Below are 12881 nucleotides of genomic sequence, written 5' to 3' on the forward strand. Positions count from 1 at the left end.
TTCCTCTACAATACCCAAGCCACAATTAAAAACTTAGGACCTCTATTACCATTTTTCATTCTATTGTTCTATTCATTGTGCGATAGACTTAACAGCAACAGTATCTATAGCCAATATATTGCTGAAACCCTCCTGAGGCCAGTATCTTGCTTTTCATTTGTAGTTACAAGGTAAGCATATTCCACTAAAACAGTTTCAGTCTTAGCTGCACTTGATGACTGTCTACAAAGTCACTCAGACCTCAGCTGTCTGTAACTGATGAAGTTATTTTTTGCTGAATCTAAATATAACTGAGGTGGGAGGGAGGGAAGAAAGCTCAGCCAAGGGAGAACCTTTTTGTTTAGTAACAGAGAAGTCACATCAGTCCTCGTGTTTAGGTAGGTCCCCACTGCTGACTGCAGCATGGCACAAAACAGAGATATCAGTCTTGGCTTTGGTATTAGTAACAGCCTGCTCTTGGCAGCGTGGAGATCCTAGCAGGGTAATTAGCCCTCACAGCTCCAGGGGCAAACATCGGGTCTTGAACAGCTGCAATTTAAAGTCACAGTTTTCTTGATTATTCCCTTGCCCTTCCTTAACAGATGGGGTTTATGCAAGGTATGACTCACCTGGACTGACAGAATGAATCTAAATATCCTTCTGTCAAACTGCATCCCCACCACCACGAAGCTCCCCCTGCTCCGCTGCAAGCCAGAAAGCCTTCTGGGCTAACCAAGGTGATTAGAAAAGCTTTCTCCTCTCCGACTCTGGCGTTACCAGCTCTCACACCAACTAGTGTTAGCTGAGCGCAGGCATATTCTGTTACTTTTTGGAGCATTGCTAAAGTGTTCCAGTTCCCTGGCTTTGTGGATCACTTTATTTTACAGATGGAGTACCTTAAAGTTTGTTAATTGCCTTAGAAATGCTTTTTATTAAAGCCAGCTGAAAGCAGAAGTAAAAAAAAAGAATATTTACCAAATTCAAAGTAGACAACCCAGTATAAAAATTCTGCATAAGAGGTTTGTTGTCATTTTCAATAAAAAAGACACAGGATAAAGTATACTACTTTTCTTCCTTTCTGTGTGAAGTTCTGATAATGACCGCCTCCTAGCTACTCCACCTCCAAAGAGGCCCTAGGTTACTGCTCCTGCAATCTTTTTTTCTTTTATATCAGATGTGTCTCTTCAGTACTGAACTGTGATTTCAAGCCCCAGCTGAGCCTCTGTGCTCTCCTCCCCTCCCAGGGTTTTCTAACTCTGCCTGGGGGGGAATGCCCCTGTACCAGCCTCCACCAGCCTTGAAACCACTGAATCCCCTCCAGCATGTCTGAGTGTCTTAATCACCCAGGCAGCAAATACAGAGTCAATAACTATGAGTAATCAACTCAACCATTACCAAATTATTCAGCTGGAAGCAAAACAGTGCTCCCACCTAAGAAAATGTTTGTATCTTAGAGCGATGCTTTTTCCATGTACTGCCAAGAATAAAATCCCTGTAAATTGACAATCCTGTTTTATAGAAAATAACTCATTGTGAGCTGCTAACTGGACAAGACATTGCAGCATTCACCCACTCTGAGGTGACATTAGGGTTCAGATGATTTAACCCCACAAGCCACCTGGAGGAGTACCAGGACACATTTTTAAACAATTCCTTGATGCCCTATTCTCAGATGATTTAAGAAGAAAGCCTCATAGAAACTTTCTGGCAAAACAGTTTCAGAGGAAAAAGCCCATTACTTGAAACTAAATTATTTGCCTTGAAACAACTTACGCTGAACACAATGAATCAAAAGCAGAATAACTGCTCACCTAATCACTGAATCGCTGTTCACCTAAATTTATGGTGAACAACTGGACTATCCGGTGCTGCCAGTCCTGTATCCTGCAGGGCCAGTTATTCGTCCCGGACCTGCATAGTCCCAGCCTGTGCAGACTTGGGCCAGCTGGCCATGCCAATGCTGGCTCGCTGCCACGAACGCCAAGTCTGAAAGCTGAACTCCATGTCTAACTGAGTCACAGCTTGTCCAGGCTCGGAGCTGGCAGCCCAAGCAAGAGCATCCTGCCGACCACGCTGGGGTTTGCAGTGCCTGCGGCTCTCAGAGCTGCACCGCAGGCGTTGCCCAAACAGGTCTGCCGCATTCATGAATCCCGGGCGTCCTGTGGCTGGAGCGGTTCAGGCGCCCTGAGAGCACTGGCAGCTGCCAAGTGACAATGACACCCCTGTCAGGTTTATGGCTCCTATTAGCAGTGGTAGAGCTGACAAGCATTTATACACAATTCAGCAACCAGGGGGACAAGAGGGCAGGACGGTGTCCTGGGGAGCAGAGTTAGAGCTGCAAACCTCATTTTGGGATGTTTCTGAAAACACTTCTCTTTTTTTTTTTTTTTTTTAATTCCCACTCTGAAGTTACTTTTACAAGTTTGATTGGACTACAACAACAACAACAAAAAAATCTCACAAATGGAAAGCCCTGTACTTCGGCCACCTCCACTCTGCAGTTTAATTGCTTTAAAGCAGAGGCCATGTGTTGTGTTCTCTCAGGGGTACATGGCAAGGTGAAATGAAAGACAGTGAAGAAAAAAATAAAAATAAAAATCAACCCTTAGAATAAAATTAAATAGGACTGCTTAAGGGCTATAGCAGTCTAAAGATCAATAACATGAAGATAACTCTCAAGGACAATCCTTCCTTCCCTGTGCCTTTTCTACAAGCACATCTTTCCAGCTGATGCTCTCCCGCTCCCCTGAGCACACAGCCACAGTCCTTGGTTTTGCAAGTTTAATGGGATGGTCATCTTCTCACCAAAAAACATTTCACAGGGGTTAAGACATCACTTTCCAACCTCCTGAACAAATTAACCTCCCTGCTCACAGGCTGTATTTTTCAAGTCTCTACTTGGTGATTTCTATGGGATTCCTAAGGTTATGACTTAAAAGTTGCACTCCATATTTCATTTTGAAGCACCGTGCCCCTTTAGCAGGCTGCCAGATTTATTATTCCAAAGGCTGGGACTGTACATTATGTGTTTAAGAAAGATCCAAAATATTCTGAAGTGAGCTTTTCCCATCACACATGAGCTGCTGTTGTGCACCAGCATTGACTGCTAGCACTCAGCTAAACATTTTTAGATCAAGGGCATTTTAATACCACATCGATGAGACTCTTATATTCTTGCCATAGCCCCCTTAGATTGGACAAGTTCTATCAAGGCACAGCTTCCCTCTATTCCCTGTACCAATTAATTACTTCTGAAATCCTAGAAACCGGGGTGGATATCCTTCATCGTTTCATAGACACTTACACACCTGCGCAGGTACAAAATAAAGATACCCCCATAGAAAAGGGGAGGAAGAAATGTGTGTTCACGTCTTGTTTTCTCAGAGGACAAAAAGGTAAAAGAAAAAGTCTCTGCAGCTGTTGGTGGCACATGCAGGCACTGCTCCCACAGATTCACCCCCATACTGCCACCCCTTTTCTTGTCCCTGATAGAGCACATTTCCAAGGTCCTGTCAGGGCATCTCACCTCTATTGTCTGCATGCACCATCTGAACTACAAGAGTATGAAAGACAGCATCCCTACTTCAAGCCTGCAGAGACGTCTATGAATGGTGCTATTCCCATTCTTTCCAACTCTGATCTGACAGTTCCCATTTCAAAAATATCTAAAAAAGCAAACTCGAACTGCTGAAGCCAATTATAGCTTCATTTTAATTTCTCTGCACTGCAGAAAACAGTGGGTCTTGGATACACAATTTCTGCCACACGAGACCTTCAGAAATTATGAACTTCTATGGCACATAAGCATAACACGTATATAAGCAGTGTAGCTCTAAGTAAATTTATTTTGCCTTTTTTAAAATACAAAAGATGTCAATCTATATCCTCAAGTTAAAAACAAATGATGGAGAGCAAGACAAGATACATCACTCAGCTTCATGTACCTAACTTTTGTTATATTTTCTCTCTAGCCCAAACACCCCCAAAAGACAGAAACTTTCCCACAATCTTGAGTAGTATTTTCTTTTACCCCTCCTCATTTTGTTATGTGAACTTCATTTCAACTCTTTAACAAAAGGTTTTTTGCCTTCATGGCAAAAAAGGCAGGCAACAAAATAATTTGAGGGAGATCAGTAGTACAAAGTAGACAGAGCGATGATGATCCCACCAGCTAAAGATGCAACCCTGGTTACCTGCTTTGAGGAGAAGGGTTTGCACACGTTTTGGATAAGCAAGTTAGGGAGAATCTGAGAGAGGGTGTCTGCACATGGTAAACAATCAGATTAGACTCTGGTCTCACAGAAGTAACTTGTTTCCTATGAAACAACATTGCTTGCCTTTGAATGAGCAGATTCAGAAATATGAAAAGAAACAGGGACTCATTTTGGTAAATCCTGTAATGCAAGGATCAGCAATGTGGGAAGTCGGACCTCCCTCCCTTCATGAATTTCAGTTACTGCAATCAAGCATATAGGTTTTTAAAATAAATTCCTAGGAGGACACTTTAATGAATAAACTAATGAAAGTACAATACTTAACCAAAACCATTTACTCAATTTAGAGAATAAAATCCTTTGCATTTTTCTCATCTGCTCTGTAAAGCAGATATTTATAATTTTCATTTATTTATATTAAAATCTCATGAAAGACATGTACCAGATTGCGTCTGACAGACTGCCATATATTATTTCCAAATTCCAGTTAAATGAAAAAGCAGAGAGATGACTAACGCTGAACTTCTTATTTGAATCTACTCAACACTGAGGAGCTTGCAAAAAAGGGACTGGATACAAAACAGTGCATAGCTGGACAGAGTGAAAACCATATAGGCTGATTTAAGCCTTCGATATAACTCAGATCTATCTCCATGTGAAACAGCAATTCATCCAAATTGTACATAATCGGAGACTTGGATAAATGGGACCAAAAGCTGAACCTTTTCCAATTTCCACTTTAATACTGTAAAAGATACAGCCTACGCTTTGCAAAACAAAACTTTCTTTTTCCTTTCAACTTCCTCAGGTTTTTTTCCTTCTTTTTTCTTGGTCTGGAGAAGGATTACTACATTGCAACCATCTGTAGCTGCTGACGCTCACAGCAATTCATTGTTTAATGATGCACCACCATAATATTTTCGGGAACAACTGCATGTAACAGAGCAGCTCTATTGCTTTAAGTGTCTCTGCGGCAGGGGATTCAGCAGAACACAGTAAAGACACCTCTGCAGCAGACTTGTTTACTGAAAGTACTGAATTTGACATTTGAAAAAACAATCTGACATTCTGTTATACTGTAGCATAGCATCTCTTAAACAGAAAGTGGAGCGGAAACAGCAACAGCAGAGGCAGAGAAGGGTTTAGTATAACTAACTTCCTGAGTTTACACTTGAATGGATACATTTCAATTTAGCTGAAGATAACTTTTTTAAAAACAGCATAGCCAAGAGCACGATTAAGCAAAAAGACACAGAAAACAATAAAAGATTACCTTTGGTTTACCTCTGTTCAGCAAGGGCTTTTGCTGGCAGGGAGATAAATCACAGTTTGTTTAAACAGCTACTAAGCATTTATGCTCTCAAGATGGAGGTGTTAATCTTGCTGAAGTAGCTCTACCTCTGTGACATTCATTTCTAGTCCAACCATTCTGGTAACTTACCTGCTTGAAACTTTTAATTCACGATGGTTAAAAAAGAATACATATTTGTAAACTCTAATCATAGCAGAAAGCACTACTGAAATACAAACCTTTCAATTTAAACAGGAACAGAAAACAACTGATCTGATACAAGGCAAAATTATCAATTTGTTATTGGAAATTGTAGGTGCTGGCTTCTCCTCCCTGTACTGAACAATTAATTAGAGCAATTACAGATTAATGGCATCATCAGTTTCTATGTTTTCTTTGTCTGTCTCCTATTCTTTAACAGAGACAGTAAATATTAGTTTAACAGAAACTCACCAGTGGAGTGTCTTTCCCCCCGACGATGCTGAGTCCTAGGCCTGACCGACCCTTAGATATCTCTATAGTCATCTCCTGCCCTGGAACTATAGGACACGTTGCTGGATCCACAGGCAATAGAGATGGAAAGACACCTAAGAACATGAAAAGGTAAAGAAAGAAGTCACACTATTCAATGAGAAAATGAAAACTATCAAAGGAATCGTATGAGAGCAAGCAATTAAGCTCTTGTATTTTGTTCTTCACCTTTACAAATCTAAATCGGACTACTACTCTGAGTCAGTTCTGAAGTCTCTAAATTAGAACAACTCCAGAGCTCTGTGAGTAAAGGTTCCGAGTAAATGTCTGGGAGGACATTTAATTCAGTTATAACTTATACAGTTCAGATCATGATGGCAAGGTGTATTATTCCATCCAGGACAGATAAGGCCATGTCCCAGCACTGTGCAATAGACAGGATGTCCCAGATTGCCTTTCCTTCTGTTTTTATTTTAATTAAAAAGAGGAACAATACCTTTGCATGTAAAAGTCAAGAAAAACAAGCACAGACATCTTCAAGCTCTCAAAAATTATAAAATGAGAGAAAAATACAAACACTTTATAAAATAACTTAAAACGGGTAATTTGATATTCAAAGAAAAAAATCTCAGCAAAAGTTATCTGGAAAAAAAAGAGAAGATCCATCCTGGGTTAGGGTACCAAATATATACTATATTGGTGGAAAAAATAACTGTTTCATACTATGGCTGGTGACTTCTGTCTCTGGAGAAAGATAAGTAGGTGCTGGCACCAGCGGTATCTCCTGTAAGTTGACTGGTACTTTTGTTGAAGTTTTGGATTGTTTGATCTGGTTGAGGACCTAAAAGCAAAGCAAAGCAGAAGCAAAAGAGATCAATCACAGACAGGCATGTTATGTGGACACCATCATTAGCTGCTGATTATCGTACCTTATTAAATCCACTGAGTCAACAGAAGGGAAAACAGCAATAAGCATAGATGAACTGAAAACATTCTCTTCATAAATAAATGGAAAATCAGGATGACTAGATAACTATGCTTCCAGAAATGCTCATGTAGGAAGTAGGGACAGGACTTCACCTTTCTCAGTTGTGCCTCTCATACCAAATAACATGGGTTGGTTGGTGGGTTTTTTTGTTGGGGTTTTTTTTTTTGGTTGTTTTGTTTTTGTTTTTGTTCAGCAAAGAACATCCTTGACATTAGCATGTGTGACTATTTCCACATAGTTAAAGAGAAGCAAGTAATTTTTTAAGTTTCCCCCCAAGAAAATTATTTTAATGTCTCCCCAGTTAACCCCTTGCCCCCATAAATCACTCGATCTTCAACTAGATCAAGCCCCCAGAACTGCCCCCCCCCCCCCCCCCTTATTGGTTAACTTAACCACAACATACATTTTCCTGGAGCTGCTCCTCTGCCAGCACTGGTTTGTCAGCTTTGCATTTCACATCCTAAAAATTCAAAAAAGAAAGTGAGGTGTATGGAAAATGTCACATTAGCTTAAATAAAACATCCTCCAAAACTCAAAATGGTGATTGTAGGCAAACAGTGATATTTCGTCACACAAGTACACCTGTAGCACAACACACAGCCGAAGCCCAGAACTTAGAAGTGGAAAAAATAGTGTGAATCCAAGGAATATCAGGAATTACTAAAACCACACAGAACAGTTTTGGAGGCGTACAATGTAAGGAAAGGGCTTTTTGGGGGAGATTATCACGCATGGCCTATATTGTTCCTGAGCAATAAGAAGCTCTAAAGGAGAAGGAAGCGCATCCTCTGGGATGATGGGCACAGTAATTCCCATGCTGTGTGGAAACATGCAGGTACATGTGTGCTGAACCTCTAGCACACAGGTAGCTGAGACTCTTTGGTGCCTGCAGCAGGAAGGGGTTCAAAGTCATCCTTCCCCCTCCCTTTTTTGGTAGTCCTCAGCAGCACTGAGCATGCTGCCATTACTTAAATAAAGTAACTGCTTGAAGTGCATCATCCAGCCTTATTATAAATATCTCAAACAACGGCACTTCAGTCACAGGCCCCACTTGTATCCTTATTTCTTTCCATATCCTTGCAACACATTAAAAAAAATATTTTTTCTCTCCTACTTCTACAACTGCTTCCAGACGGTTGCAGTGCCCTGCCTTTGTTAGCTCTTAGCCAAACTTAGGCCACTTTGATCACAGTATTAGTTAGTTATCTTACCCCATGTTAAAAAAACCTGACAAACAGCCTAGTTTTCAGAAAAGCTGGGTACCAACTTCAAAAGACAACAGAGATATTCTGCATCTCAAAAGAATTTCTAATTGAGATGACAATTCATACATTTAAAAAAATACATAAATCAAATTTTAGGTAACTAAGCTTGAAAATACCGGCCTTGTTTGCTGGAGTTTTATTATGTTAAATCACACCAAACCCCACAGGCTTTTTATTTTTCCCTGCTTTTTTTTTTTTTTCCCCTGCATTTTTCTCCAAGCTTATTGTAACTATACAACTGTAACTATCATCCAAACGGATAACAAGAAAAAAGATAAAATGGTGATCTCATTGTATTATCAGAGGTGTCAGGGGAGAAATGGGAAGACTGCTTTGTCATTTTATGAGACTCTTCTAATGAGCAATGAAAAATTATTTCATACTTCCCTTCTTCATTCTGATATGTAACTAAAATCTGAAACTTCATCTTCACATCAAGTAAGCACCAAACATCACCTTTAAACCTCTCTTACCTTCTCCATTTAACTCAGACTATGCTAGAGGCACCTGAACAAAATAAAAACATTTCCAGCCCCTCCAGCACCATATTGTACACTCAGCTTCTGTCATAAGCCTGTGACCTGACTGGTTTAATCTAATTCAACTCCCTCAAATGCATTTTTATGAAGGCCCTCCTCTTTGCCAATGTTTCAAGGACATGTTTTCTATTTGTGGTAAAGACAGCTTATTGTTCCAAGTTCAAATCTTTTAAGGAAAATGAATCCATTCTCACATACCAAACATCAGGTTAGTTATCCCACCCACACAACATGAATTACGTACATGCTCTGCCAGGACACCAACAATGCAAGGTATTTCAGAGCACACACGATGACTGCTCAAGCCATTTTCACCTTTCTAAAATTAAAAGTTTTGAGAACATCTCAAAGCCCCATATATCAATTATTTTCCAATGACACCTTAGGGAAAGCAAGATAGCTACAGTCTTCAGAAAAACATGACCTTCTATCAGGCCACCTCAAACCTCAGCTAATAAGCATGCAGACTTTGCCTAACACTTCTGTTCTCTCCAGTTCAGAAATGAAGTTGTTTTCTTTTCCCCCCTCTTATCATCCAAGTCTACAATGATGTCCATTATATAACTTTATACTTTTTAAAGTGATGAAATAACAACAAAAAGTATCTTGGGAGAGACTGACAAATTTATCAGCAACAAATGAATAGAGAATGATGTGAATTTTTTAATTCTTTTTTTTATTACAGCTGTCACTCGGTGAGACATCCTGCCCATGTTTTGAGCTGCACATACTTGTGGAAGATCTCTGCTGATAAGCACATACTTTTTATTTACTCAGTGAACTTGATCTTACTTGTTGACTTTTACATTCCTGATTTCTCCTGACATATGACTGAGAAATTCAATAACAATGGTGAAGTAGCACTAGGCTCTAGTAGATACCATCATGCTATGAAAAACAAGGCACTACTTTCTTTCGCCTCAACAGTCACTAGAAGACTGCAAGAGAAATCTCTTTTCTTCAAAATAATGAGCTGTCTTATGCTGCACTGCAGTGTCAAATTCTTAATGCCAATATGACTACAAATCCATTTCCTTCTGGTCAGAAGGGACTGATCGCAACCATCAGCATTTACAAAAATAAGATACACTTAGAAATACTTGCCATGTAGTTTTAAAATCCTGATTGAAAGAAAACTCTGAAATTATGAAACTGGCTTTTGCCACTATTTTTCCTCCATTTATACCTCTAAACCAAGGGTTGGCCCAACTTAAGGCATTACAGAATGAGCAGTTGGATCTATAGGCATTTGAATACTTTTCTAAATCCACCTCCTAGCCCTTAACTTTTCAGTATCTACTTATCTAATGGAAAAATCAGTGAGTCACCTCTAAGCAAATATCCATTGAAAGAAGGCAGGGCTATGCAGCAGCCAGAAGAGTGACACACTCACTGCCTCCTGGTCTCGCCAGTGACCCGGGACAGGTCACTTCCCCTCTGTGCCGCAGCGGGGATAATAATACTGGCCTGCTGGATAACATGTTTTGAATTCCAAAGAGAAAAAGTAAATTGTAGCAGCCAGTTGCTGTTACATGAACAACTTAAGTGGAAAGATGAGATCATTTGGTATGGACATTGGGAAAGAAAAACTAAGTACTATGCTGATGTTCTCCTCACCTAGAGGCTCTCAAAAAATCCATGCCTTTGTCTATTACCTTTCTGCCATTGCCCTGTTCTGGACAACTCTTACCACCAATGCTCTTTCTCTTTTTTTTTAGCTTTCAGTCTAAAATACTGTAACTTCTACCCTTTGGCTCCACAATTTCCTTCTTTCTTTATTCAAGTTTGAAAAGAAGCTGACAATGTATTCTGGGTTCCCTGTTGTTCCAGCCGCATTTTCCCTCCACACCTATCTTGGATTGCTGCAAATTCCTGCCCCCCCCCGCCCTTACATTCACGCTTCCTCTAATACCTTTCAAAAAGCTGCACAGCATAATATCCTACACCCATAGTTCATTTTTGTACAGTACATTTTACATATTTTTATCCACCTTGGTCTTTGAGCAATTTTCCATGTTACCTTGTAATCCCTCAAAAGTTTCTTGCCAAGTTGAGCAAGAACAGCAATAAAATCAAGTGAATTACACCTGTAAATGCATACAATAAAACTCCGATTCATTTATATTCCAGTGCATCAAAGGAGGATTCTGCACAAGGCTACCAAATACAAATAATCCAACTTTTTTGTAATCCATTAGGGACACAAACCAATCCATTTCATGTGGGTGGTTAATTCTGATGCTTGAGTAGCACATAACACTTCCTGACTCTTGGAGTTCATAGACTCATTAATTACTTACTAGCTATAGAACACTATGTATATTCAGTTCATATTTGCAAAACCCAGGACACCCTTTGCAAAAGACATGATGGAGCAGGAAGAACATATTTAAGGAGGGGAAAAAAAACCCCAAATCCAGAAATGTCAAGTTTTCTTAGTTGAGGACAGCATACACAAACTGCACACACAGCAAGTCTCAGCCAATGCACTCCTTGAAAAAGGAGTAGGCTGTTGGACAAAAAGACTGTCTCAGCAAATTTTATGTACCTCTAGGTTAGTCACTCTTCAGCATGTTTAGTAGTTTTCCATTTTAAACTTTTAACATAGAGTCCAAAAAAAGAAATTAGAGCTGCACCCTGAAGGACTTTCAGATTTCTGATAATGCACAATCCTGACATATTAAACAACAAAAAACTCCATCTGTATCAATGAGAAGTTAAGTATTTATTACAGTGCATACTGACAGTACCACATTAAACCAAAAGTTATGGGCTTGATGTAGAAATTACTGAGAGTAACTCTATAGCTATGTTATTCAGGAGGCAAGACTAGATTATGATAATAGACATTTTGGCCTTAGAATTTATGAAGCTATGAATATAAATAAGAATATGATTTACAGACCACGCTTTTTTCTGAAGTTTGTCACACATGGATGGCAAGAGTGGAAACTCAATCCCCTCACTGAGAAAGAACTCAAGAGAGGGCCAAAATGCTACATAAAAACTCTTATCTCAATATTTTAACAAATTATACTGACTTTTTAGTTCATGAGAACAGTGTATGTATGCAAAGCTAAGAGCTTGATTCTGCTCTTACACGTACTGGATATTATTTGACAAAAGTGTGCTTTAGTACTCCAACACAAAGGTGGAGAGAAAACAAATCAAGCCAATAAGCCTCCATTTTCTAGGTTCTAATCATCATTAAATAGCGCTTTAAGTCACTTACAGCTTTGTTGGATTCCTCATCAGTCAAGCTTTTCATGACAACTTCCAAATTCGGGTCGTCTTCGCTGCTTGCAGGTTCAGTGCCACCATGATCCTGGTAGAAAGGATTGGTAACAGTTTTTAAACAGCTATGATCCCCCATAACAGCTAAAGAAAATAATTAGACAATTTTACCTTTTCTTATGTTTTTCTAAACAAGAAGCAGCATGAAAAAGTAAAAAAAGATCCAAAATTAAAGCATCCTAATGTTAGGAGACAAATAAGCAATACAAGTTTTGAAAGACAGACCTTGGTCTCCACTTGGACGGCCCGAAGTACCATGAGATAGTCCAATACTAGCACTTAGGTGCAGATCTGGGTCAACTTTCAAGGCCAGACTAATCCCTACCAACTGTGAAAACTGTTAAGTTTCTGTTAAGAGGCCTTCTCCAGACTTTTGTCAGGAGGGAGAGTCTCACGCATGCTCAGCATGTTAAAGGAAGCCCAGTTTCCTTCATACAATCTGAAGGGGTTGGTAGCAGCAGGACTGAGTGCTCCACCCTGGAGGAATTGGTAAAGCTGAAGCTCTTCTAGTTAGAGCTCATGGCCACCAAGTGCAGCAGGCTTAAGCCAGCACTGAAGCACAATCCTCAACCTGAAGTACAAATGTAGCCCCAGGATTCAGGTAGTTCTGCATTATTGCGAGAATACTGCAAACAACATTCACTGACAACTACTGGAGAACCAGCAAATGACCCTGAATGTCCCAAAAGACATAAGTATTTTCACAAACATGTGCTCCAGGACTTTCTCCTGCATGAGGTTTTTCTCTCTCTTTAGAGGATTCCCAACAAAAATGGCCCTTGAAACATAAAATAGCACCATACTAAGCAGAAAAGCTTGTCTGATCAGGATTTTCTGCTA

General features: G+C 39.8%; 1 protein-coding gene across 1 annotated transcript in view; it reads right to left on the reverse strand.

Moving 5' to 3' along the window:
* Positions 1-12881, reverse strand: part of PATJ (PATJ crumbs cell polarity complex component) — a 147891-nt gene that overhangs the window by 26142 nt on the left and 108868 nt on the right. Inside the window, exons 30-33 of the mRNA XM_075710089.1 lie at positions 11980-12072; positions 7347-7403; positions 6679-6796; positions 5938-6071 (exon numbers count right to left, since the gene is read on the reverse strand). Coding sequence (XP_075566204.1) covers positions 5938-6071; positions 6679-6796; positions 7347-7403; positions 11980-12072 — 402 coding nt within the window. The remainder of the gene's footprint in view (positions 1-5937; positions 6072-6678; positions 6797-7346; positions 7404-11979; positions 12073-12881) is intronic.

Source organism: Pelecanus crispus, chromosome 5 (assembly GCF_030463565.1).
Source record: "Pelecanus crispus isolate bPelCri1 chromosome 5, bPelCri1.pri, whole genome shotgun sequence".
NCBI classification, from domain to species: Eukaryota; Metazoa; Chordata; class Aves; order Pelecaniformes; family Pelecanidae; genus Pelecanus; species Pelecanus crispus.